Raw genomic sequence first — 25,373 nt, 5'->3', positions numbered from 1 at the left:
TTTAATTATTTTGTAATACTGTATAAATTTTATGGTTGTGTTTACGTTAACATTAACATTTGAAATTAATAAACCACTTATCATAAAAATGTATTTAGTCATGAAAATAAAATGAAAATCCAGTAATTAGTGAATATTGCTCTAAGAAAAAATTCGCAAAGTAGGGACATTTTCCCACGGACGAATGATTGGGGGGGGGCATGTTTAATCATACCTGGAACTCTTTTCACACAACACCTTGTTTTATGGTAGAGTAAAATGACTTTAATAAATATTTTTTTGGCATCCCATGCCTTCATAACACCATCGACTAGATTGCCCTGGTACTCACTGAAATGCCCTCTCAAGATCTACAAATATTTTTGCCAGGTATTTGGTTAATGTATCTTCAGTAACCAACACCCCACCCTCCCCATTCCCTGTCATTAAATTTCCTATGTGGTATTTTCTCAAGACAATTTTTCTAAAAAATTAAATTCAAGATCTGCTAAACAACAGGATTAAGCAATGAATTCAGTTTTTTTTCTATTTGAAATGTAAAAATAAATACCAAATCAGATACTGTTTTTACAGCACAACACTTTTTGCATGCAAACTCAATTACTGCTATGTCTATACTATTTGTGCGCAGATAATAATAATCATCATCATTAATATATGTACCATTTAACCAGGTTATGGAGTACTTTCATATAAGACCTTACTTAACATATATTACAAATTCAAGATTCTTACAAAATTTGTTTTAGGGGTTGTTTCCAATACTTCATATACAGCGTGGGTTGAAAACTGGAAAATAACAAAAAATATTTTAAGTCCTGCATTATCTCCACTCAGGGACTGGGTCATATAGGTTATTCATCAAATATCCATGGGTCAAACGAGTGTGACCAATCTGAAGACAGGATATCATTTCAAATGAAGACCCCATTGGTTGGCTTAATTTGTTTTAGTATGCTATTGACAGATTAATTTTTCCTCGATGCCTCCTATTTACCTAGTATCAAGGATTTTAGAGATAGAAACCAGTGATGCAGTTTTGCATGTAATCAGCAAAAAGTCTGATGCCATTTGCATAAAAAGCACAAATCAAATCCTCCAATAGACATGATGCTTGGTACTAGACTGCCCAGGAATACGGGGGAAATGTAGTTTGGACTAGTCAATGGACAAAAATACTCAAATACCCTCTACATATCTTACGCACAAAAGGGGAATGGAAAAAATGGTAACATACAAAAGTAAAAGATGTAGCAAAAAAGTTTTAAGTATGGGCCAAGAGCAGCCATTATTACCTAATAGAGCAATAAAAACTAAGCAAATAAAGTGAGAAGAATAAATTAGGAAAGAATGGTGAATAAAATCCTGGATAGGAATAGTAAGAGTACCTACAATGAGGAGTTCTGAAAAATGAATCTAATTACAGGGATGGCAAGCAGATGAAAGAATATACATAATGGAAATCATGGTAATTTTGTACAAATACAAATAAGGTCAAAATAAAAGGATTCATGCTGCTGAAACATGGGAAAATGAAACTTGCTTTTGTGTTGTTACATACAGCCAATATAAAATAACTCAATTATGAAGCAACATATCCTTGCTGCAGAGAAGTTTCAGCATGCTTATGTAAACATATGCAATTATGCAATAAGCTGTGGCTTCCAAAATGAGAAAGCAACAAGGATGACGAATCAAATAATCCACATTTATCACGTCTTAACCAGGGCATAGAGAAAATATGTGATCCTATGTTACAAAAAAAGGAAGTACTAACAAGAAATCAAACACAAAGTTGGTTAACCCACTACTGGGAATGGGCCAAGAAATATAATTAAAATGAACAAAACAATGAAACCAACTCGAATAAAAAGAGCATAATAAGATGGAAGTTAATTTTAATGATATCACGTCACTGAAACTTTTGGCACTTAAATGTTTAATTTTACATTTAAATCTCCAAAATATATGAATCCTTGATGGAGTTTTCGATGCCACAAAGAAAAACTTTTTTCTGAACATCCTTTGTTGTTTTCAGATTGCTCTTGAAACTTTCAAACAAGAACTTCCCTATGCATGGAATCTTCCTCAGTATTCAAGTAACAAAGAACATCTTACAAAAACAATAATAACCGCATGGGGTACAAGAAAATTAACACTCTTAACTTATAATGAAGATCAAAAATTCCATTTTAAGCTTAAATTTCCTTTTGTAAAATAAGCAACATTTAGTAAAATCAAAGTAAACTGAAGTATAATACCTTATGAATTTATAAAACTCATAAAATTTTAGAACTGACATCTGGTCCTAATTCAGAATAAAATTCCACAGGTCAAAATTGTCCCTGAGAAAAATAATATGACCATACAAAAACGATGCAAACTCCCATATAAACCATGGTAATCTATTATGAAAAAGCCTCCATCTCAAAAGTTTCCCTACAGACAAAAAAAAAGTTCTATGTAAGGAAAAAAGGCAACAGCTATTAAAAAGAAATCTCCTTTGTAACTAGACCCATATTATGATGAACTTTGATAACATTCAACAGTCTTTCTGTCCCAGTACTATTTTTTTTAATAACAGAGAGCATATGATTCAAGTAAGTTTATGTTCACATACATAAATAACAGTAAAATTATAACATTCCATAAATGTTCATTGACAATACTTCATTCCTAGTTTTTGTAAAATAGGGAAAATAAATTTTTAATGGGCATTTTATAAAAATACTCATTCAAAAAGCTATTCATGATTGCCTTTTTGTTCTAGTTTTTTTAATCTTTTTAACCAAAGGAGAAAATATGTATAATGAAATTACAAGAGAAAGATATCATAACTTACTCTGAAGACTATAATAGATCCTGTAAGTTATCAAACATCTGTAGTAATGCAGAAGCTTGTTTCTGGTGACTCTCCTGAACAGAATTGAAAGCAGTTATTAACCTGTCTTTTTCCTGTTTCCGTCTCTTGTAGTATTGGTTAGTTAACTCCATCAAGGCCTCTTTTCCTTCACTGTCATCATGCCTTTCCAACTGAGCCAAAACATTTCCTTCTATCTTTGTACCACTCACCATGCGGACATTTTTATTACCAATGTCTTCCATTTGCTCCATCTTCAGTGGAGGCTGTGACTTCCATTTCCTTTTTTTCGCCGTTTCTGTGAACTTGAAAAAGCCACCTTTGACCTTCTTTTCATTAGCAAGAAGCTGATTGGCTTCCGAACGAGGAGAGTCAGAAAGATATTCCTTTTGTACTGTTTTACTGCATTTTTTTAACAAATATCTAGCAGATACTGTTAATTTTGCTGTCTTAACATCATGTCTGGTTAGAATCTTTTCCTGTGCTGAAGCATGATCATTTTCAGTCTCAATAACCTTGGAACACTTCTTTCTTTTCACAAGCATTTCTTCCTCACCTCCATGTTTTCTTTTATTAGAAGGTATAGAACTTGTTGCATCAACTCTACGTTTACTAGATTCTTTAAGTTGTGAAAAAGACCCATCAACATTGGGAGACTGTTTACTAGACAATACGAAGTCACTCTCTTCTTTACCTTCTTGCTTGGGATTTGTAACAGAGAGAACATTTGTACTGTTAGTTAATTTTGATGACTGGATATCTGAATCTGGTTTCATTGCCTTCGCTCCAACTCTTAAATGTGGAGTGGTGGTCACTTTGAAAACAAATTTGACTTCACTACTATTTAGACAACCAATGTTTTTATTCATGGGAGAAGAGTCCTTACTGCTTTTCTTTTGGGCAACACTATCTCCATATTTATTCTCCGAATTTGTGCTATGTACTGGCTCACACCCACTATTCAAATCATTTCTTTGCAGTGCAGATACTGTATTCTGGACATTATCCTCATCTGTATCTGTTTCTTCTTGATCCCCATCAAAATCAGAGTCAGAGAAGCTATCCAGTTCATCACTAAACTCGGAGTCATCACCAAATTCATCACCATCACAAATATTTGTCAGGTTAGACTTTCCATTAACTGTTATCCTAAAAACAGCTTTGCTTTCTTCAATTTTCCTGTAATTTTCTCTCACTTTTTGTAAAATGAAATTCTTCTCATCCAACACAATATGTGACCATTTCTGTAACATGTATACAAGATTGAGCTGCCTTTCAAATGCTTCATAGCCTCCATGCTTAAATGTTGACAACATATAGCCCAGTTGATAGAGGAATACATTTGGTATTTTTGTCAGATCTTTCTTTCTTGAACTCTCTGGCATGCACTGCTGAATGACACTATCAATCAGAATATTAAGTTCCTCAATGCTCCAGTTCTTTACCTGAAAATAAACAATGATATCCTCTATTATCTGAAAGTATGAAATGTGAAATGGGATACAATTAAGTATAACACATTTACCTTTTCAAAAATTGTCACAATTGTAAAATATTAAATTTAAAAGTAGCACAAATGCTCAAATGAAAGAACTGATAGAACTGAATTACTGCTTTCCACATGTGGAAGCAAATGCAAGCCAATTTTCTACATTTCAGACAACTAACATATTTAATAAATAACGACATATCTACATATCAAAATTTTTAAAAGCAAATTGTATTTTTTCTATCAATACAAATCTGAGGTTTTTTACAATAGGAATTCCTTGCGGCAAAGCTGGAACACAGCCATTCAAACTCTTGAACAAGGTGGTTAGGAAGTAACCACTGTCCGGTAGGTGGGGGGGGAGACCTGCCTGCCTGGATGTCAACATTCCACTTTGCCCTTTGGCCCAAGTTTCAGATTGAGGGGTGGCATGAGGTGGGCAATAGTGTAAAGGACCTCAAGTTAGTAGTTAGGAAAATACAATTTACTTTCAAAAACTGTGATTTGTTCCTACACAATATAAAAACCCTCAGTCCTTTACAATAGGAAGATTTACTGGTTGGAGGGAGGAGTATGAGCAAGTCTCTTGAACTGACCAGAGTTCAGCACACCTGGGCTACGCCTCCTGGTCCAAAGAGTGAGAAGTGCCCCGCCTCTGACAATTTGATCGGAGTACAAAAACTGTAGGATCAAGAGTTAGACTTCTGGGCCTTTAAAAATGAGTGAGGAATCAAAACTCAAATGAAAAAGGCTGGGAAGAATATTAAGAGTCGGAGGCATTAATACAAAAATCCCAGAAGGGTTTGGGTTTGGCTTATTGCCAGTCTCCTTCCTCCCCTTGCTAGAGGAATGAGTGAGATTGTTCTATGATTCTAACAAGAAAAATAAAAAGGAAGATCATGTGTAGACTTACTGCATCAAGATGCCAGTCCAGCAAGCATAGGTCCAAGACCTATTCTCAGCCTGAAGGAAGAGAAATAGATGAACGAGGAAGGAGGAGGATGAGGGGTCAGTCACTCTCAAACCCTTCTCACTTCTAGAAATGCACACCTTAGGCGAGATGCAACCTGTCCTGCTAAAAGAGCCCAGTAAGAAAACACAACTTGTTGATAAGCCAACACGGGTTGAAGAAAATAAGGGTTCCAAGGATTTGTGGGCAAAGATCCAAAGGTAGAACGTGTTTATAGAGCAATACAGTGTTTCACATATCCCATCGCATTCATTTCTGCTGTGAGAGGTGGACTTTCCTATCCTTAAAAGCTCTGGACCCCTTAAATGTGCACTGCAAATCTCTACATGTGTCTCCGAGCACGTGTTCCAGTGCTACAAGCAGTTGTTTCCCATACTAAATCGGACCTTGAGGGTTATTAGTGCCCTTGCTGGTGCCCTGCATCATAGAGCATTTGGAAGTGTAAATACATTATGGAGGAGTTATGGGAGTTCCATTTGACAACATCCTTCAGAGACAGAGGGAGAGAGAAAGAAAGGGGGCGCAAATGGTGGATGGATGGTTGACGACTGAATTGCCTATTGGTGAGTTCTGGGTTGTCTGCCGGTACAGCTGGAGTTAATTGTCAAGATCAGAGTTTTGAGTCAGTCTTTAAGCAGAGCCTATGAAGATCAGTAGTGTTGGCAGCAGTCTGTGAAAAGTGTTGAAGGCATTGAATGTTTCTATGGAAAGCATATGATCATAGGGCATCCCCTTGGGTTATCCTATTATCTCCTCTGTCTACTTGGAGAAGAACCATGTTAGACCTCTTCGCTACACAGTTCAACCGGAAGCTAGAGGTCTACTGTTCATGGTCCCACATCTTTTCGCTGGGGCAAAAGACTTCCTTCTGCTACTGGGAATAACATGGGAGGTTACGTATGCCCTCCACTCTGTCCGTTACATCATGTCCTGAACAGAGTAATGGGTTCCAAAGTCTTAGGATGACCATAGTAGCTCCTTGTGGCCCCAAGGCCGAGAGAGATTCCACCTTAGCACAACCCTCTCTGCCAGTCTTGTGTGGAGAGACACCATCTTTGTCTCTTCATGTCTGGAGTCTGTCCAGTATCTCTTTTGAGTGAGAGATCTTTCTTGTTGAGCAGAGACTCAGATGAAAGGCTACTTCAGAGGATTTTTGTCAGCCATATCCAAAAGGAGCCGTCTGCTGCTGTGACTGGTGTCATCAAAGGGATTTCTCTCCACTCAGAATTTCTGTTCAGTAGATAAAGACATTGTGGATCTTTTTAAAACAGGAAATTCTTTCCTTTTATACTGGTGTGGGCTTACAGGGCTGGCTTGTGATTAGTTCATCTGAAGATGCAGACATCACTTCACCCTGGGAATTTTCTATGAGGTTCAAGAGCTTTGAGCAGTCTTGTTTCACCTAGGAAACTCAAGACCTCTTACGAGGGACCTTACTCTCGTACTGGGTAGCCTCACTCGTTCTCCTTCTATCCCAAGCGTCAATCGTCTTATAGGGAACTGACCTTGTAAACAGTTTCCTTCTGACCTTGGCTTCCTTGGAAGAGTTGGAGAGCTCCATGGCCACGCTTACGATGTAAACTCCAATGGGTTAGGGTTAGTAGCTTTTGAATTTGCCCCAGGATTTGTGGGTCGATGGTGACAGATCTGCCTCCTTTTTTATCCCTTATGGCGTGGAGTTTGTTATCGGCAACCTTCATGAGTTTCTGCTTCGACCCCTCAAACCACTGCAGTGTTATCTGAAGGGCTCGTCTAGGTCCTAGAACCTAGGTGTCGCAAACTTTTATGTTAACACAAGCCAGGCCAAGAAAGAGGTGTTCTAAAACACCCTTTCATTTAACTACATGAGGTGATTAGGCAAGGCTACTTCTCGTCGTCAAGTTGTTACCAATTCTGTGCATGCAGAAGAACATGACATCAGAAAAATAGGTTCCTCCCTAGCATTTACGATCTTATCTGTTCATAAGATTTTGAATGCTGTTTCCTGACTACATCAAACCACTTTTACTTTCTTCTACCTGAAGGATGTTTCCCACAGACCCTTGCACAATTTTCCTTTGGGTCCAGTGATGGCTGTACAAAAAGTGTAACTCATCCAGTGCCCCTGACAGGACAGTTTGTGTCTTGCCTAATATGATTGTGAGGGGTAGGGATTGAGTAAGATAACTGGTCTCTTTTCTTTCCTATTTCTCCTTTCTTCATACCTATAGGCAGTTTGCAGAATAAGACACATCATACACTGGAACTGGCTTGATGCAAGTGAACATTACAGCCATACTGTTACAGCACTTCTTATGTTCCTGGAATATACAATCTGCTTCTCAATAGCTTCAACTCCTCTCTCTAGCAAGGGGAGTGAGGAGTGGTGACAAAACTGTTTCTTGTGCCTAACATGGTTTGTTGTTTGAACAGATATAGTTCTTTTTTACTTCCGTTTATGCAATGAATCTGGTCATGTTTCATTGTATTTAAACACAATGGTCTGAGTGTTAGATATCCACATATCTAACGTCTCAAAGGCTTTGGTCCTCTTCTTTAGAATTCTCATTTCTAAGAAGAATGATCAGGTGAGCCAAATCTTCAGAAGAATGATCAGGTGAGCCAAATCTTCAGAAGAATGATCAGGTATGCCAAATCTTCAGTCGCTTCACGATCCTCATAACCCCCCACAAGTGTGAGTATCTACTGTTAGGACCGAAGGTTTGTGCCGCACATGAGCAAATGACAAATTATTTATCAATTTGTATTATTCATAGTTAACAAACCTGAGGTCTTAACATTGACTGCTCCCACCTCTACCCACCCCTCTGTTGGAAGAAAGACTGATGAGCCACTGGATTCAAGCACAGTCTCTGACTCCCTTCCACCTCAACTGTGTACAGGATACCTTGCATTTACAATTTCCAGCTGGTGCCAGAAGATTTATCCTACTGTTAAGACCTAAGGTTTTTTAGCTATGAAAAATACAAATTATTTAACAATTTGACATTTTAGCAGGCAAAACATTATGCCCAGTTCAGGTAAAACTTACAGGAACTTGAGGTTTACCTAGAAGTCACGGCAAACATCCCAGAAGGTCTGATTTTCCTAGACCCTAGCACGAATAAACCACTCTCTCTACAAGGGCTAAGAATAATTTTAGTGTCCCTCATTAAAAAGGCAAACCCACACTCCTTTCCTAGGTCGCATGATATTAAGAAAGTAAAACAGTGGTATCTTGACCTATGAGTTTTATTTGTTCTGTGACCAAGCTCGTAGCTCAATTTGCTTGCACATCAAATCAATTTTCTACGTTGAAAATAGTGCTTAAAATGCCCTTAATCCATTCCAACCCTCAAAATGCCACCCCATATTTTCATGTTTCATGTTGTTAAATAAGGAAAATACATTTCTAAATAACAAACATTGTATAAAGACAATAGAAAGAGCATGCAAAGATATAATAAGATTTTATACAGCGTAAAGGTAGTATTCAAGTTACGATAATTCATCTTATATTAATCTGATTTTATGATGGGGTTAACAATTAATACAAACATGATAATATTTTGAAGATATTTTTTAAAATTTTGCTCACAACAAGTGCAGACAGCAGTGTACAGTCAGGGAGCGAGAAAGACCAAATTACAATAGCCTAACTTTATTCCATCTTCTAATTAAGTTCAAAAACAGCAAAAGAGAATGATGAAAGTACTGTTTTAATGTTATATTTGTTGCATGTGTACAGCCATGAACACCCAAACGAGAAACAACTTTTTTGCTAAGTGCAACTGAACTGGATAACAACAACATCCGTTTGGCTTGTATTTCAACCATCGTACGATAGTAAACAATTACCATAGTTATGTTATAAATGATGTTATGTAGAATAGGACTGGGATATTTTTATGTAATAACTTTATTCGCTAAGGTCAAAGTTCAACAAGGAGATATACTGTTAAATTTAAACCAAGTTGTAGATGAAGCTGAGAAAACTGTTCAAGCTGCTAATGACTAATATCATGCTTCGGCAACAAGGATAAAACTCCCGTAAACTAATGCCATCCAACACAAACGTAGATAAAATTGAGTGAAAATAATTTTAATCAAAACTACTGGGTATGAAAGACCACATTTTACTGTTGCTTTCATGCCAATAAAATATAAATACAGGCAGTCCCCCGGTTACGACAGGTTCGGCTTACAACGTTCCGAGGTTAAGGCTCTTTTCAATTACAGGCAGTCCCCGGGTTATGAAGGGGGTTCCGTTCTTGAGACGCATTGTAACCCAAAAATCATCGTAAGCCGAAACATCACCAAAAATCCTAAGAAAACCTTACTTTTAATGCTTTGGGTGCATTAAAAACTATGTAAACTACATTCTTATTGCATTTTGCATAAAAAAACATTCAAAAATTGATTATTTTGCATTTTTGGCGTCATATTTCTTCTACCAGGTGAGCGTTGTATACGTCATAACCCTGGAACATGCGTTGTATACGTCATAACCCTGGAACATGCGTTGTAACCCTGGAAATAATTTCTGATGAATATAATTGAAAAGCGTCTTAACCTCGGAACGTCGTAAGCCGAACCAGTCGTGACCCAGGGACTGCCTGTATATTCATCGGAAATTATTTCCAGGGTTGCGACGCCTACAACACTGATCTGACAGAAGAAATATGACACCATAAATGCAAAATAATGTTTGAAAGATTTTTTATGAAAAATGCAATAAGAATGCAGTTTACATAGTTTTTAATGCACCCAAAGCATTAAAAGTAAGGTTTTCTTAGGATTTTTTATGATGTTCCGGCTTATAACGCGACTCAAGAACAGAACTCCCATCGTAACCTGGGGACTGCCTGTAAAGTAAAGCTCGTACTACAATGAAATAAAGTGAAAATAGCGTATGGAATCACAATTTTTTCACTCAATAAACATGCCCCCAACGTAATCTCAATCACAATGAGACGTATTCAAGTCATATTTCGACTTAAAAACACGTTGTACAACGAAAAATGACCTTGTCTCATATAAATCAAGTATTTAGGTATTAGTTTATGCTAACTAGAAGCAAGAAAATTAGCTCAGAATTGAGTTAAATATGGCAAAACAAACTTGTATTTGCCATCAGCCGATTTCCCAATCAAAACACTGACCGTTATGTTAATAGTATTTTATAATACAACAATATGAGAATACATGCAATATTATTGGATACAGTGAAGTAATGTATGAATTTTTAAACAATTTATGGAAAAGATACATAATTCCCTTTTTTGCTTATCTTAATTTTCATCACTAACACCTATGTAGCAGTGGCATCTCGAGGTCGTACCTCAATTTTTTGCTTGTGTAACAAAGCAAAAAATCAACCAAGTGAAGACTTGTACCTTGGAAAACTCGTACAGTAATTCACTAGTAGGTCAAGGTACCACTGTCCATTGTTAGCCTCCTTGAAATGTCTCTTTTGAATAGGTCTCCGAATGTACAGGGTGGCTTCTGTTCTCAGCAGAGTGCTCATAAGTGAAAACCACCATTAACCGAAACTTGGCGATTTATGGCACTGATGGTGCCGATAAAAAGTTAATGGTGCCTCCTTTAGGTATATTATGGCACCTTATGGGCAGCTATGCTGAATATCACTGGGGAAGGTGCAAAAAGACCACAACCATACCCAGCATACTTGAGTCACTATGGAACTTCACCATAAAACGTAAGTTCTTGTTTAGTTTCTTGTTTTTTGTTACCAAAACTTATGGCTTAAACTCAGACCAGAAATGTTTTAGTTTTCTCTCTGGGATGTTGGGATGAAAATTTCGAGAGCTTAAGCCTTCCGTCACCTGTCAATTTCTTTTTAAAGCTCCTTTAGGATGAAACAGTGACTTCACAATCAAAAAATAGGTTTTGACGTAGGAAAAACTTATTTTTGTTAGTCACTGTTGAGTCCTTGAAACCCTCCCACTTCCCTGACAAAAAGGCATGGGATTTGAGCAAGGGTTCTGACGCTGACCAACCGAGAGTAATGGTTCATGGTCTTTTAACTGTCCCAGTTGTAAATAAGATGGCCAACGCGCATGCTCAAAGTCACTTCTTCTTCCAGATTTTGATGACGGAAAAATTGGGTTCAGCCTCACTGAAAATGAGAGAAAATATCCTCTTGTCATTGACTCCATTACACACTATCACGTGTCACAGTGTTTATCATTGTGACACAATACCCAGCTGAAGACCAGGCTAAAAAATATTTCTTTGCAGGGTCACCAGATCAGCCATTTTTCGGCTAAATCTGGCTATTTTCGATAAAGTTTGGCCATAAAAAACGTGTCAAGTCATTAGCCAAAAAAGTTAGCCAAAAACAAAATATTCTATCATTTTCCGGTCATTTTTGCTCTCTCTCTCGACAGTATAAGGTAAACAAGAGAGAGAGAGAGCCCTTTTTTTATGGGTGATGCATTGTCAGTGAGACTGTATGATAAACATTGAGAGAGAGAGAGAGAGAGAGAGAGAGAGAGAGAGAGAGAGAGAGAGAGAGAGAGAGAGAGAGAGAGAGAGAGAGAGAGAGAGAGATATGACCGTGTATTGTTCATTAAAACGGGGATATGATCAAACCTTTTAACTACTTGCTAAGAACGCATAACAACCATTATGTATTTTATAAACAAATACCCGTTGTCTAAAAACACTTGCATACAGTGAACACACTCAACTGTAGTCTGTAGGTTGCCACTTGGATTTCTTTTCTTGATTGTGAAGGACTAACAAAAATGCCTGAGAAACTGCTTTTTACACAAATTCCGTAGAGAGTGGCTAAAGGAAGATTATATGCAAGGACTGGATAACTGAGATTGCTAACGATTCTACAAGTGTTTATTGCAAGTTTTGCAAAGTTAATGATCGGGCTAAGTTTTATGATATAAAACACCATGCTCATAGAAAAAAATATTTAAGATCCAGTGAGCCTTCTGCGTCTCCATGCCAACAAACACTGGCTTTTGAAAAAGTTGCAAAGTCTAATGAAGTCGTCCATGCTGAAGTAAAGCTGGCTCTTTCATAGCAGAACACTGCTCAATGACCATGTGTGATCATCTTACTGATGTTGTGAAATCTTGTTTTCCCGAACAAAAGAATGATACACAAATATCTATGCATAGAATTAAAAAATGTCATTATGCCACATTTTGTTGCAAAATTGAAAGAGGACATTAAATCAAAAGTATGAACAAGTTGAGAAAACATCCGATGACAGGCCTTCAACTCATTCCAACTAATGGAAAGTGAAAATGAGGTACTAGATTTAGTGCTGCAAGACGTGGAATAGTAATTTAGAAATAAAAATGAACAGTTTATTTAGCTATTTTTAGCATAAATAAATGTATTTAAAAAATCCATGGTCACTAGACTAATATCAAAGAAATTCTTTGACATTAGTCTAGTGACCATGGAGAGCGCTGGCACACCATGGAGGGGTAACTCCTTGAGGACTCAACAGCAATTACCAAAAATTAAATTTTCATTATTAAAATGAAGTTTTATTGTATACTTACCGAACAATTATACAGCCGTGATTTCCACGAGCGGCAGGATACTAAATTCAAATTTAGCGCGTAGGCGTCGCCAACACTGGTGGTGATGACGTCATCTCCCTCCACTCGCGGGAGAACCAGGTACAACTGCCCAGGTGAATCCAATTCTTTCTGCCCGTCCGTCCACCTAAGGGGAGGAGGGTGGGTATAATCATAATTGTTCGGTAAGTATACAATAAAACTTCATTTTAATAATGAAAATTTCATTTTTATTGTAGTGTCTTACCGAACAATTATACAGCTGATTACACATTTATGGGAAGGTGGGATTCAGTGGACCACTAGTATTTCTAAATGGTTACATTTATTACAATACCAGTAAACACTCAAGGTGTCTGTTGTACCTTACCTTGTAAGAGAGCTACAGCAGACTGTTACTGCCTCTGGTCGGTGCTCTTCTTACTATTGTAGAGGAATTGGAATTTGACCAAAGTTAGCCTCTACAGGAGTGGAATCCTTCCGTAGTTCAAGCGAGTCAAGGCTGACTGACGGAGGATAGTAACAACAAAGATTGCCCTTGCCCTGGGCTAAGACCAGAAATTCAATCATACAAAACATTTGTCACCAACACCAGATTTAAAAACATATATACCCAACCATTGTAAAATCTGACCTAACAGACTGGTGAGTATCCCAGGTACTCAGTACCCCCAGCTTCCCTTGAACTCGACAACCTATTCAAGGTGAAAAGTTAGCATAGAGGTGACGACCCCTGTGCCGTTTCTCCCAACACCATGCCAGAAACCGCCACCGGACCTAACGTTTTACAACTTCTCGAAAACCGTTTCTATCTCTTTGAGATAATGACTCGCAAAAAACCGAATTCGATCTCCAGAACGTGCTCTGAAGAATCGAAGCTAAAGATAAATTCTTTCTGAATGCTAAAGAAGTTGCCACTGCTCTAACCTCGTGAGCTTTAACTCTCAGAACGGAAAGATTGTCGTTCTCGGACTGCGAGTGAGCTTCCCTGATAAGCTCTCTAATAAAGAATGATATAGCATTCTTAGAAAGAGGACGAGAGGGATTTTGAACCGAGGTCCAGAGCTTAGAAGATTGTCCTCTAATACCCTTAGTGGCAAACAGATACTGCTTAATAACCCTGACTGGACATAAGAGCCTTTCTTCCTCCTCATGTCCAACCAAATCAGATAAGTTCCTTACCACAAAACTCCTCGGCCAAGGATTAGAAGGATTCTCATTTTTGGCTAGAAAGGTCAAAGATACCGAAAATACAGCATTGCCTTGAGAGAAACCGACTCTTTTGTCTATAGCGTGCAATTCGCTGACACGCTTAGCAGAAGCTAGTGCAATAAGAAAGAGTGCCTTCTTAGTCAAGTTCCTGAGTGAAGCCGACTTCAAAGGCTCAAACGGTGGCCCCATGAGGAACTTTAAGACCACATCTAAGTTTCCAATCACTGTATCTTGCGGGAGCTTAGTGGTTTCGAAAGACCTAATGAGGTCCGACAGATCTGAATTGGAGGAAATATCCAAACCTCGATGTCTAAAAACCGAAGAGAGCATGGCTCTATATCCTCTGATCGTCGAAGGAGCCAGTTTCTTAGAGTTCCTAAGAAATAGAAGAAAATCTGCTATTTCTGTTAAAGAGGTCGCAGAAGTAGAGACTTTAGCACTTCTACACCACTCTCTGAAGATTCTCCACTTCCCTTGATAGAGTTTGTTAGAAGACTCTCTCCTACAACGAGCGATAGCTTCTGCAGCTCTTCTTGAAAACCCTTTCGCTCTGACAAGATTCCGGACAGTCTGAACCCTGTCAGAGCTAGAGCGGACAAGTTTTGGTGGAACCTCTTGAAGTGAGGTTGTTTGAGAAGCCACTTCTCTGGAGGAAGAAGTCTGGGGAAGTCTACTAACAACTGGAGAAGGTCCGGGAACCACTCTTTCCTGGGCCAAAAGGGAGCGATTAACGTTAGTGTTACATTGCTGTGCGACATGAACTTGTTCAGCACCTCTCTTATTAGACCGAACGGCGGGAATGCATAAGCTTCCAGACCCAACCAATCCAACAGCATTGCGTCCACCGACCAAGCTAGAGGATCTGGAACTGGAGAACAAAAGAGAGGAAGACGGTGTTCCTTGAGTCAACGAAACAGGTCTATTGACGGTCGTCCCCAAAGGCGCCAAAGTTTCTGACAAATCTTGTTGTCCAAAGTCCACTCCAGAGGTAAACACTTGCTGTTGACGACTTAACTCGTCCGCCAGGACGTTCATCTTTCCCGAAACAAATCTCGGGACTAGCTGAACCTTCGCTTCGTTTGACCACAGGAGGAGATCCTTGGCTACTTCGTATAGAGAGAAAGACTGAGTCCCCCGTTTCCGCACGTACGAGAGAGCCGTGGAGTTGTCGGAATGCACTGCCACTACCCGACCTTCTACTAAGCTCCGAAACTGTCTGAGCCCCAGGAAAATTGCTAAAAGTTCCTTTACATTTATGTGGAACTTCTTCTCCTTCTCCGACCAAGCTCCTGAAGTCCGTTGATTTCCCAGCAGGGCTCCCCAACCTGTGTCCGATGCGTCGGAAAAGAACTGTAGGTTCGGGAGGATGGGTCGTAAATCTAACCCTTCTTCCAACCTTGCTCGAGAGAGCCACCACCTTAGGTCCTCTTTTATTTGATCTGTGACAGGAAAGGTAATCGAGTCTGGTTGTGTCTTCCTGCACCAAGAGGCTCTCAGGAAAAACTGCAGAGGTCTCATGTGCAGTCTTCCCAACGTCACAAATTTCTCCACTGACGTCAATTTGCCCAGGAGCCTCATCCACTGATTGGCAGAACTTACCTTTTTGTCCAAGAACTCCTGAACTGTCTCCAGACAGCCTTGAACCCTCTTCGGGGACAGAAAAGCCCGAAAAACTTGAGCATTCAGAATCATCCCCAAATAAAGGATGCTCTGAGATGGAACCAACTGGGACTTCTGTTTAGTTGACCTGAAATTCCTAACTTTCTGGCAAGATCCAGAGTTGTCCAAGGTCCATCATGCACCGACTCTCTGATTCCGACCGGAGAAGCCAATCGTCCAGATAGAGGGAGATTCTTACTCCTAATATGTGCAGCCAGCTTCCTATCGGGGATAGAACCCTGGTGAAAACTTGAGGAGCGGTCGCTAGTCCGAAGCAAAGCGCCCGAAACTGAAACACCTTGCCTTCGAACATGAACCTCAGGTACTTCCGAGATTCGCGATGTATCGGAATGTGAAAATAAGCGTCTTGCATGTCCAGAGAGACCATCCAATCCCCCTGTCTGATGGACTCCAGAACCGACCGAGTGGTCTCCATATGAAATTTTGTTTTCTGGACATGCAAGTTCAGGGCGCTCACATCCAAAACCGGCCTCCAGCCCCCTGATGACTTGGGAACTACAAAAAGGCGATTGTAAAAGCCTGGAGGAAAATCCCCTTCTATCTGTTCTATCGCTTTTTTGAGAACAAGCGCTGCCACTTCTGCGGCTAGCGCCAGAAATTTGTCTGAGCCCGGAGAGTATGCCTGGAATGGAATTGGCACAGGTGAGAGCGAGGGAGGTGAAACGAGAGGAATACGATAGCCGAACTTGAGTACTTGCACTACCCAGGCTTCTGCTCCTCTGTTTTCCCATTCCTCCCAAAACAGAGCCAGCCTGGCTCCCACTGGTGCATGAAGAACTGAGCTTTCATTTGGAAGGTTTGTTAACCTTGTCCGAGGCCTTAGACTGAGGTCGCAAATTCGACTTCGGCCAAAAGAAGCGCTTGGGTTTTCTCCCTCGAAAAGGCGCTTGGGCCAGAGGAGAAACCGAAGGAACAGTCTCCAAAGGAGCTTTAGGTCTCTTAGTAGACTGTGCCAGTAAATCCGAAGTAGATTTCTTATCTAGCGCAGACGAAATTGACAACACTACATCGTCTGGAAAGAGGTTATCTTTCACAAAAGGAGCAAACAAGAGAGCAGACTTCTGTTGGGAAGTAACCCTTTTAGAAGCAAAGGAGCACCAAAGTTGCCTTTTCTTAAGGGTACCAAAGGCGATGAGCGAAGCTAACTCATCACATCCATCTCTAATGGATTTGTCCGCACAGGACAGAACACCAATCCAATCCTCCGCTAACTCCTGAGAAAGAGAAGGACAGTCTTCGATCTTGGCCGCTAAAGCGCCAATAGTCCAATCAAGGAAGCTAAAGACTTCCAAAAGTTTAAATTGATTCTTTACAACGTGGTCCAACTCAGGCGCTGTAAAGAAAACTTTCGCTGCGGCGAAAGCAGATCTTCTAGAGGAGTCGATTAAACTGGAGAAGTCTCCCTGGGAGAGGCAGAACTCCCAGAGAGGGAGCTTCCCCAGTTACATAAAACCTATACCTCTTACGAAGCAACTTAGAGGGAGGGTAAGCAAAAGAGCCTTCCCTAAGTCTCTTTTCAAAGACATCCATTTCTCCGTCTCTTTCAACGAATGTCTAACCGCTTTAGATAGAACAAGTTTTGGGAGGAGAGGGTCTGAAGTTTTCCTCCTCATCAAAAAGTCGAAGTTGGGGAGCGCGGAGCCGCTTTCTCAAAATAATCTGGATAAGATACCAGAAGAAATCTAAGGAGACGTGAATAACACGAGAGGTGATGTGAATCCTCCTCCTCTACTTCTTCTTCATTCTCCGATACCGCCGAAGAAGTAGACGGAACTACAAGCGGATCTGAAGGTTTCGAACCACCCTTGGACTCATTCATCCAGTTGGTTAACATCTCTAACTGCTTGCGCAAAGGCGCCAGAGACGAATCAAAAACAGTTAACGTAGGCTTGGAAGAGCCTAAATGTTCAGCAGGAGGCGGAAAAACTACTTGCGCCTCGCTCGGAGCCGCCGAAATTCGAGGCGAAACAGGCGCATCAGGCGTAACAGACGAGAAAGCGCCTAAAGAAACACCCTTAGAACTGCTAGCTACAGCGCTAAAACCACAATCTCTACTAGTTGATGGAGCTGAAAAAGGCACAGATTGAGGCGACGAACGAGCCGCTAACGGCCGAGGCGCAACCCTACTCTCAGGCTCCTTATACCGCTTGACTGGAGGAGGCGAAGAATCAGCGCCTGAGCGCCTCTTTAAGGGACGCGAAACGGGCGAATCTCGCCAAGAGCGCCGCGCGACCGGAGACGAATCGCTTGAATCATTCGAAAGGCGTCTGACCACAACACCTTTCCAACGCTTAACCGAGCCCTGTTGAGGCGCAACAGGCTCAACAAGAGAGGCGCCTGTCTGTGGGCAAATCCTGATCGACTCCCTTGGTCCCTTGGACTTCCGGTTATGTCTTCTCCCGGTGCGGGGGAGCTGGACAGTGACCTTTGTCTAGGAGACGTGTCAGGACAGACAGACGCACCCTCAACTACACTCTTACTGAAGCCGCTTTCTCCAAAAACGTCTTAACTGAATTACCAAGTTGCAAAACCGTATTCGCTAGTACCGAAAATTTCTGATCTAACCTCGATTCCAGACTGGCAATGGTGTCGGAAGAAACTACACGGGAAGCCGGAGAAGTGGGATTAGTAGGAGGAATAGGAGGTGTAGTTAAAGGAGACATAACAATTTGAGGAGAAACAGAAGGAACAGATGCATCGCAAGACGAAGCAGAGCTAAGTCTACTTTCCCTAAGCGCTGCTTTTCTAATTCTGTCTTTAGCTAATTTCTCCGAGTATGAACTAAAAAACTTCCATTGAGAATCAGTCCAATCACTACACTCGTTACATGTTCGATCTGCTGAACAAACCTGTCCCCTACACTTAACACATTTAGTGTGAGAATCATACTCTAACTTGGATAATCTAGTTTTACATCCTGAGATGCAAAACCTAACTCCCGACGGACTAGAATCCGACATGGCAACGCCTAAATAATAAGCAAAATAACAACAACGCCAAAAAAGAGTACTTCACCAATTCCGAAGATCAAATCCACAAGAAAAAAGCGAAGCAAAGTCATCCAACCGCACCGACCACCGATGTTCACCGGACGCCGGCAGGAAAAGAATTGGATTCACCTGGGCAGTTGTACCTGGTTCTCCCGCGAGTGGAGGGAGATGACGTCATCACCACCAGTGTTGGCGACGCCTACGCGCTAAATTTGAATTTAGTATCCTGCCGCTCGTGGAAATCACGGCTGTATAATTGTTCGGTAAGACACTACAATAAAAATAGATTTTTCCTGTTTATTTTCAACTTTTCCTCTCACTAAAAACATGTTCACTTTACTTGCTTTTGTCCTTTATTCTTTCTGCTGGAACTCTTATCTGGTCTAGTCTTTAACTTTCCCATTTCCCCATGATTATCTCGGTATTCACACAGGCCTTAATCCTGCTACTTTCATCTCTACAGCTTTTCTGGCCAAATGTTCCTCATCCCTTCTCATCATCATATCCTAAACCATCCCAGCCTTTGAAATTTCAATTGTTATCCAGCCTCCTAATACCCAAGAATGAAGTAAAATATACTGAAAACAATCAGGTGCATAAAAAAGCTCCCAACATATCACAATATCAAAGCATGGGTGAGACTGTAGACGAAATTATCCTAATGGGGTGAGCTAACTTGCATGTTTCCAATAAAAAAGAATATAAAATTTTGCACTTCACACATAGTTTTGGTGAATATTCAGCTTAAATCATGGAATTTGCAAAATAATGGTACATCTACAAAATAACGATACATCTACAAACCAGAGTACAGTAAGCTATATGTATTTACCCATTGCCATCCAGAGGTGGGTACTGCCTGCAGTCCATAAGCCACAAGAGGATTTGGATGATTTTGCCACAAACCATCTAGATCACTTCCAAAAGGTCCTTTATCCATCGATGAAAGAGAATCAGCTTGAGCATTGTGCAGTTGTACCAAAAGGTGCCAAATTCTGTTGATAATGTTGAATAAAATATTGGGCTTGAAAAGTTAAAAATTAAACTCACTTTGAAAATTATTCACTAATGAGCAAAATAAATACGGAATCCAATATTATTAGGTACAACTAAACTCCTCTAATACATTTGTACCAGAAATGCAACTATTTGTCAAGAAATGTAGACATAAAACAAAATTAATTCTTTCATTCAAACCTCTTCATTCATATACTAACATCCCACATTTAGGGTCCTCTATGGCATGCAGTACTTTGTCAAAGAGACAGAAGAGTGGAGTAGCTCGGGGCATGGGCACCTGGAAATTGCAAGCTGCAAAAAATCAGAGAGGCTGGAGCAATGGCATGTTTTGAGAGATGAGATTGAAAGGAAAATAATAAACCAATATAAAATCAGATTTGTCTTGCCACCAAGCTATCACTCACATGTAGCCCAAATACAGTTTTGGAGGGGAAGTTCAAGCTGCATGATACGCCAGATTTTCTTGTGACCTGCAGGATTTAAAGCAAGTTTCTGGGAAGAGGGCAAGCACAGAGATAAATGCTCTGATAAAAACACAGAGTGGTATCATAGAAGAGGCCCTGAAATTGTAAAATAAAGCACAACTAGTATACATGTGTAATTGTTCTCATGACTCACAAAAGAATAACCATACACAAGTTTATATTACAAAGGAAGCTATAAATGAGAGGATGACAACTAGGATGAAGAGTCTCCTAAGTCCTTACTAAAAGCAGGTATTACCTCTTGTGTAATAACTAACGTGTCCCACACAAAAATTAAAAAAGGTTGATGGCTCCTTATAATTCAATTGTGTTTTTCATAGATAACAAACCTGTAGTCTTAACATTAAAGAGAAATCATCTGGTGTCAGCTGGAAATTGGTAAAAACTATTAAAATTGTAATGCAAGGAATCAGTGGCATTGGGGTCTATCTTCGTACATATTTGTTAGGCATTGGTTGATGACCTGCTTTGAATCCACAGTGTGACAGAGCCAGTTTTCTTCCAGCCTAGGTACAATTTGAGGGGTGGCTAGAGAGGGACATTCTTTGTTAAACTGCAGGTTTATTAACTATAAAAAATATAAATTAATTCTAAATTTGTCATTTGTTCATATGCAGAACAAACCTAGGTCTTGACATAAGGATAGTCTTACTTTTTGTGGGAGGAAAGAAAGTCTTGAACCGACTGGAGGTTCAGCACATCTAATCTCACTTCCTAGATAGGTGGATGCAGGGGAAGTGAACAAGCCACTGACCAGTTGAATATATGTATGTATGTATGTATGTATGTATGTATGTATGTATGTATGTATGTATGTATGTATGTATGTATGTATGTATGTATGTATGTATGTATGTATGTAAGTACAGTCTCGGCTGATTGAGTATTCGCCAAATACTTCATTTGCCTTCAATACAAAACTCTCTCTGGAGTTCTTATTATTGAAGAAAATCCATTATTCGTTCCTGGGGACATCTGGCAATCTTTCTGCATTTTAAAGCAACATGGGAACCTATCTAGTATTCTTCCTCATGGATGGAAAGTAAACATCAAAATATTGTCATATCTGGGTGTGCACATAAATTTTTTGTGTATTTGACATCATTTTGTGTGCTTTTTTTTTTTTTGCAAATGGGCAAAATTTGGTTGTTATCAAAAGAGAACATAGCTCAGATAATTGCCTTACATATGGTGAATATGGCTAATAAGGATATTGTGGACATTCAAAAGTTCAAAGAAGGGGGTTCCAAGGAAATACCAATCCACGCTCCTCATGGCCATCGTCCACGAAAAATAAATGAAGCTACAGCAAGACTCATAAAGAGAGAGGTGGATAGGAATGGTAGGACAACATCAAGTATTCTCAAACAGGAGAATAAAGTGTTGGAGAACATTAATGACAGCACAATACGATCTTGTGCTACCTCCATCCTCCGATTCTGTGAGCAGGCTGCCAGATGTTGCCCACACCTCACCCTGAAGCAAAGAGGGAATAGGTTCTCTTTTTGCAAGACACAGATTGTATGGATGGAGGATAGGTGGAAACGTATCCTCTGGACAGATGAAGCCACATTCAGTGACAAGCAACAGTTTGGGGAAAGTTAAAAGGAGGGCTTAATCTAAAACATGTTCCCTATGACCCCAAGTACATGCAGCACACAGTAAAATACCCCCAATAGTATTTGATGGGCTGGTGTTATTTTTCCCTCTATGGCACCGGAAAACTCACCATCCTGCCAAAGAATCAAACTGTGACCAAAGACATGTACTACTTTGAACTCCTCGTGGACCATTTGGAAGATTGCTTTGAGGCCCCCAAAAATGACTTCTTTTAGCAGAACAGTGCCCCTGTACATACCGCAAAATTATTAAAAAATTACCTTAATTTTTGTGGCATTTTACTTTCAAAGCTGGCCATGCAACTCGCCAAATCTGAACCATTTTGAGAACTTGTAGGGAATTATGAAATCACAGTACGGAACCATGATGTCTCCTTCATTCCCAAGCTTGAGATTGCGCTTTGAAACATATGGGACAATCTTGACCCCCAACTACTGAGAACCTGGCCCTTTCACTTCTACATCATCTACAAGCTGTCATCAAGGTCAAAGGAGGCTCGCAAAGTATTAAATTAGGGTATATGAAATTCTTAATATTTTTTTTTTATATTTTGTATCCATCTTTCTGCTCAAACGTATGTATATTGTATTGACGAATACTCACTCAGCAGAGACTGTATATGTGTATCCAACAGTCAGACCACTAGGCTAAAACACAATGATATAAACTGTCCCACTAGGGGCTCTGGATAAGCTACACATCTTGTTGAGCAGCCACCATCGGACCCAAGAAAAAAGCATCCAAGGACCTTTGGGCAATGTCCCTTAGATAGAAGGATGTGAAGGTGGTTCAGAGCACTAAGAATCTGTGAATCTGTCTTCAAAATTCACAGATACTGATAGGTTATATTCATGTAGGATATTAAAAACTCTTCACAGTAAGGTTGCTCACTCACCTGTATCTAGCCAGTTCCATCTTGTGATGGATCAATCTTCTCACTGGTTGCCGATAGAAAAGGAAGGGGAAAGGGGAAAAGACCAGACATCCCAATCACTCTCACTTTCATACCAACATCTTAGGTTAGATATAAACTGTCCCACTAAGGGGCACTGGATAAGCTACACATATTGCTGACCAGCCACCACAAGACCGAAGAAAAAAGTGTCCAAGGGCCTATGAGCAATGTCCCCAGATAGAAGGATGGGAAAGTGGTTTGGCAGAGCTAAGAATTTGTCTTTAAAATCCTCTGAACAGACCAGTTCTTTTTTAATGGCAGCAAAGGGCCTAAAGCCCTCTGGTCATGTGCTCTTCCATGCACTGTACTGGCATAAGAGGCTGAAGATGATGTATTGGCATATTCTAATTACTTCACACAGACAAAAGATGGTATTTTTGGACACTTCTTTACTGTTTCGGCCTGCACTTATAAAAAGTCTCCGACACCCCAGTCTGAAGTGACAAGTCATTTTTAGATAGATATAGTGCCCTTAAGTGACAAAGAAGCAATTTATCTGGATCGTTGTCAACAAAATCTCCTAGTGAAGGGATAGAAAAAGAATCAAATCTTTCATCATGAACAGATGGATTTTGGTTCGTGGCAAGGAATTCCAAGAAAAATTCAAAGGCTACAGACTCCCAACACCTGGTGTGTTTTACATCACAAGACAGACCATAAAGTTCTCCCACTCTCTTCAAAAGAGCTAAGGCCAATAGGAATACTGTCTTGAGGGTCAAGCTCCTGTCTGACAACCATCAACCATCGTAAAGGTTCATATGGGGCACCAGAGTAAGGTCCCCAGGTAGGTGGTTTAGTTCTCTAGGTACAAGATTGCTCAAAACTTCTGAGCAGCATTAAGATTTCCCAAATGGGGGTTAGGTTCATGCCTTTTAAGCAAAAAACTACTCCAAGGCAGCCCTATAACCCTTAATGACAGAAACAGAAAGGTGTTTCTCTATGTGAAGGAAAACCAGAATATCCACTATCTAACTGCAGAGAAATCCCATCGACACAAATCACAGTAGCTGGCCCATTTTCCCTGATACTTGGCTGAGATAGTTCTTCTGAGATAGCCTGATATCACTGTTGCTGTTTTGCAAGAAAAGCCTCTTACTCGCAGGAGATGCTAGTCTCCAGCTGTGAAGAGATAAGGACCCTACAAAACGATATCTTTCCAGAGGTAGGCACATGAAATTATGTCACGTGGGAATTTCTCTTGGAACCACTGACAGCAGAGCTAGCAAATCAGAAAACCATTCTTCTTGAGGCCACAAAAGAGCTGTTAGGGTCACAATGAAATTCTGAGAAATCATCACTCTGTTCAAGACATGGCAGATCAGGCAAAAGGGGGGAATGCACAAACTTCCAGATTGTCCCACAGGGGGTAGGGGGGGGATGGGGAGGCATTCTCACTGTTGAATTCTCGTCATCCAACCACCACAGAAGGTCTTCTTTCACCTCTGATGACAGAGGAACCCAAAACTAAAAGGAATCTCTTGCAGGGGACCAGAATTCTTTCAACCTACATTGCAGGGATTGAAAATGTAGACGACCATGAGGTACAAGCTTCTCCAGTGAGGTCAAGAGACCTTGAAGTACTTACCACTGCCGTGCTAGTTGGCTCTGCTGTGGTATTATAGAAGTTGGTTTGTGTAAATTAATACTTGATTTTTTCTATATATTATTTTGTTGTTGTTGTCAGGTTGATTAGGTTAGGCAATTTTTAAACTAGCTTTCAGGATGGAAATATTGATTAAAGAACTAGAAAGACAACCAGAGGCTTTCTGCAGAAGGAGCTGCTCACAAGAGGAAAATTAAACATTTATGCTGTGTCATTGCAGCATTAGAATTAAGGAATTAAGTTTAGGGTTCATAGGAGGTCAAGGTAATGTTAAGCTAGGTATTAGATCGAGGATAAGATTAGATTAAGTTGTATACTGTAAGATCAGTGTTAGTAAATTAGGTTAAGGAGAATCAGAATTTTATTCAGGAATCCTTTCAAATCTCTTCCCATTACTATCCTAATCCATTTGTGTAAGATGAAAAGCCCCCACATATTTTGGCGCCCAACGTGGGGATGAAATAGAGTAATAGTGAGGTACGCAATTGGAGATTATGGCAGAAGGAGCAGGTTTGGAAGGTGTTGGGTTAGGTGAAGTTGAGCAAGGTTTGAACCAGAAGATGGATAGGCTTATGTTCCTGGTAACTAATATTCAGAAAAAGTTGGTTGCAACCAAGGAAAGGGAAAGCAGGTTATTTACAAGAATGGAGGCAATGGATAGGAAAATGTGTGAAATGGCAAAGAAACTGGCTGAAAAGGTTAAGACTGATCCCGGTGTTAGGCAGGGAAGTGAGGAAACTGAGACTAAAGGTGCAAAGGAAAAAATCCCTAAGATGGGGAAGTTGTTAAAAGAGTAAGGACAGTATGAGTGAGCTGTATGGAAGTGATAGGGAAGACAGTAATAAAAAAAAGGGTAAGAAGAAGAAAACATAAAAGGGGAGAGGCATGAGGAAAGAGGAGTAGAGTTTCCAGATTTTGAGGGATAGTTCGGACTCAGAAGTT

General features: G+C 40.0%; 1 protein-coding gene across 1 annotated transcript in view; it reads right to left on the bottom strand.

The window, feature by feature from the left end:
* Window positions 1-1,795: 1,795 nt before the first annotated feature.
* The window catches only part of LOC135215288 (uncharacterized), a 374,690-nt gene continuing 351,112 nt past the window's right edge, over window positions 1,796-25,373 (bottom strand). The window contains exons 22-23 of the mRNA XM_064249832.1: window positions 19,581-19,743; window positions 1,796-4,305 (exon numbers count right to left, since the gene is read on the bottom strand). Of these exons, the coding sequence (XP_064105902.1) occupies window positions 2,851-4,305; window positions 19,581-19,743 (1,618 nt within the window). The 3' untranslated portion in view covers window positions 1,796-2,850. The remainder of the gene's footprint in view (window positions 4,306-19,580; window positions 19,744-25,373) is intronic.

The sequence above is a fragment of the Macrobrachium nipponense genome, chromosome 5, assembly GCF_015104395.2.
Source record: "Macrobrachium nipponense isolate FS-2020 chromosome 5, ASM1510439v2, whole genome shotgun sequence".
NCBI lineage: Eukaryota > Metazoa > Arthropoda > Malacostraca > Decapoda > Palaemonidae > Macrobrachium > Macrobrachium nipponense.
The sequence above is the reverse complement of the archived record's forward strand: the minus strand, read 5'-3'. Positions and strand labels throughout refer to the sequence as shown.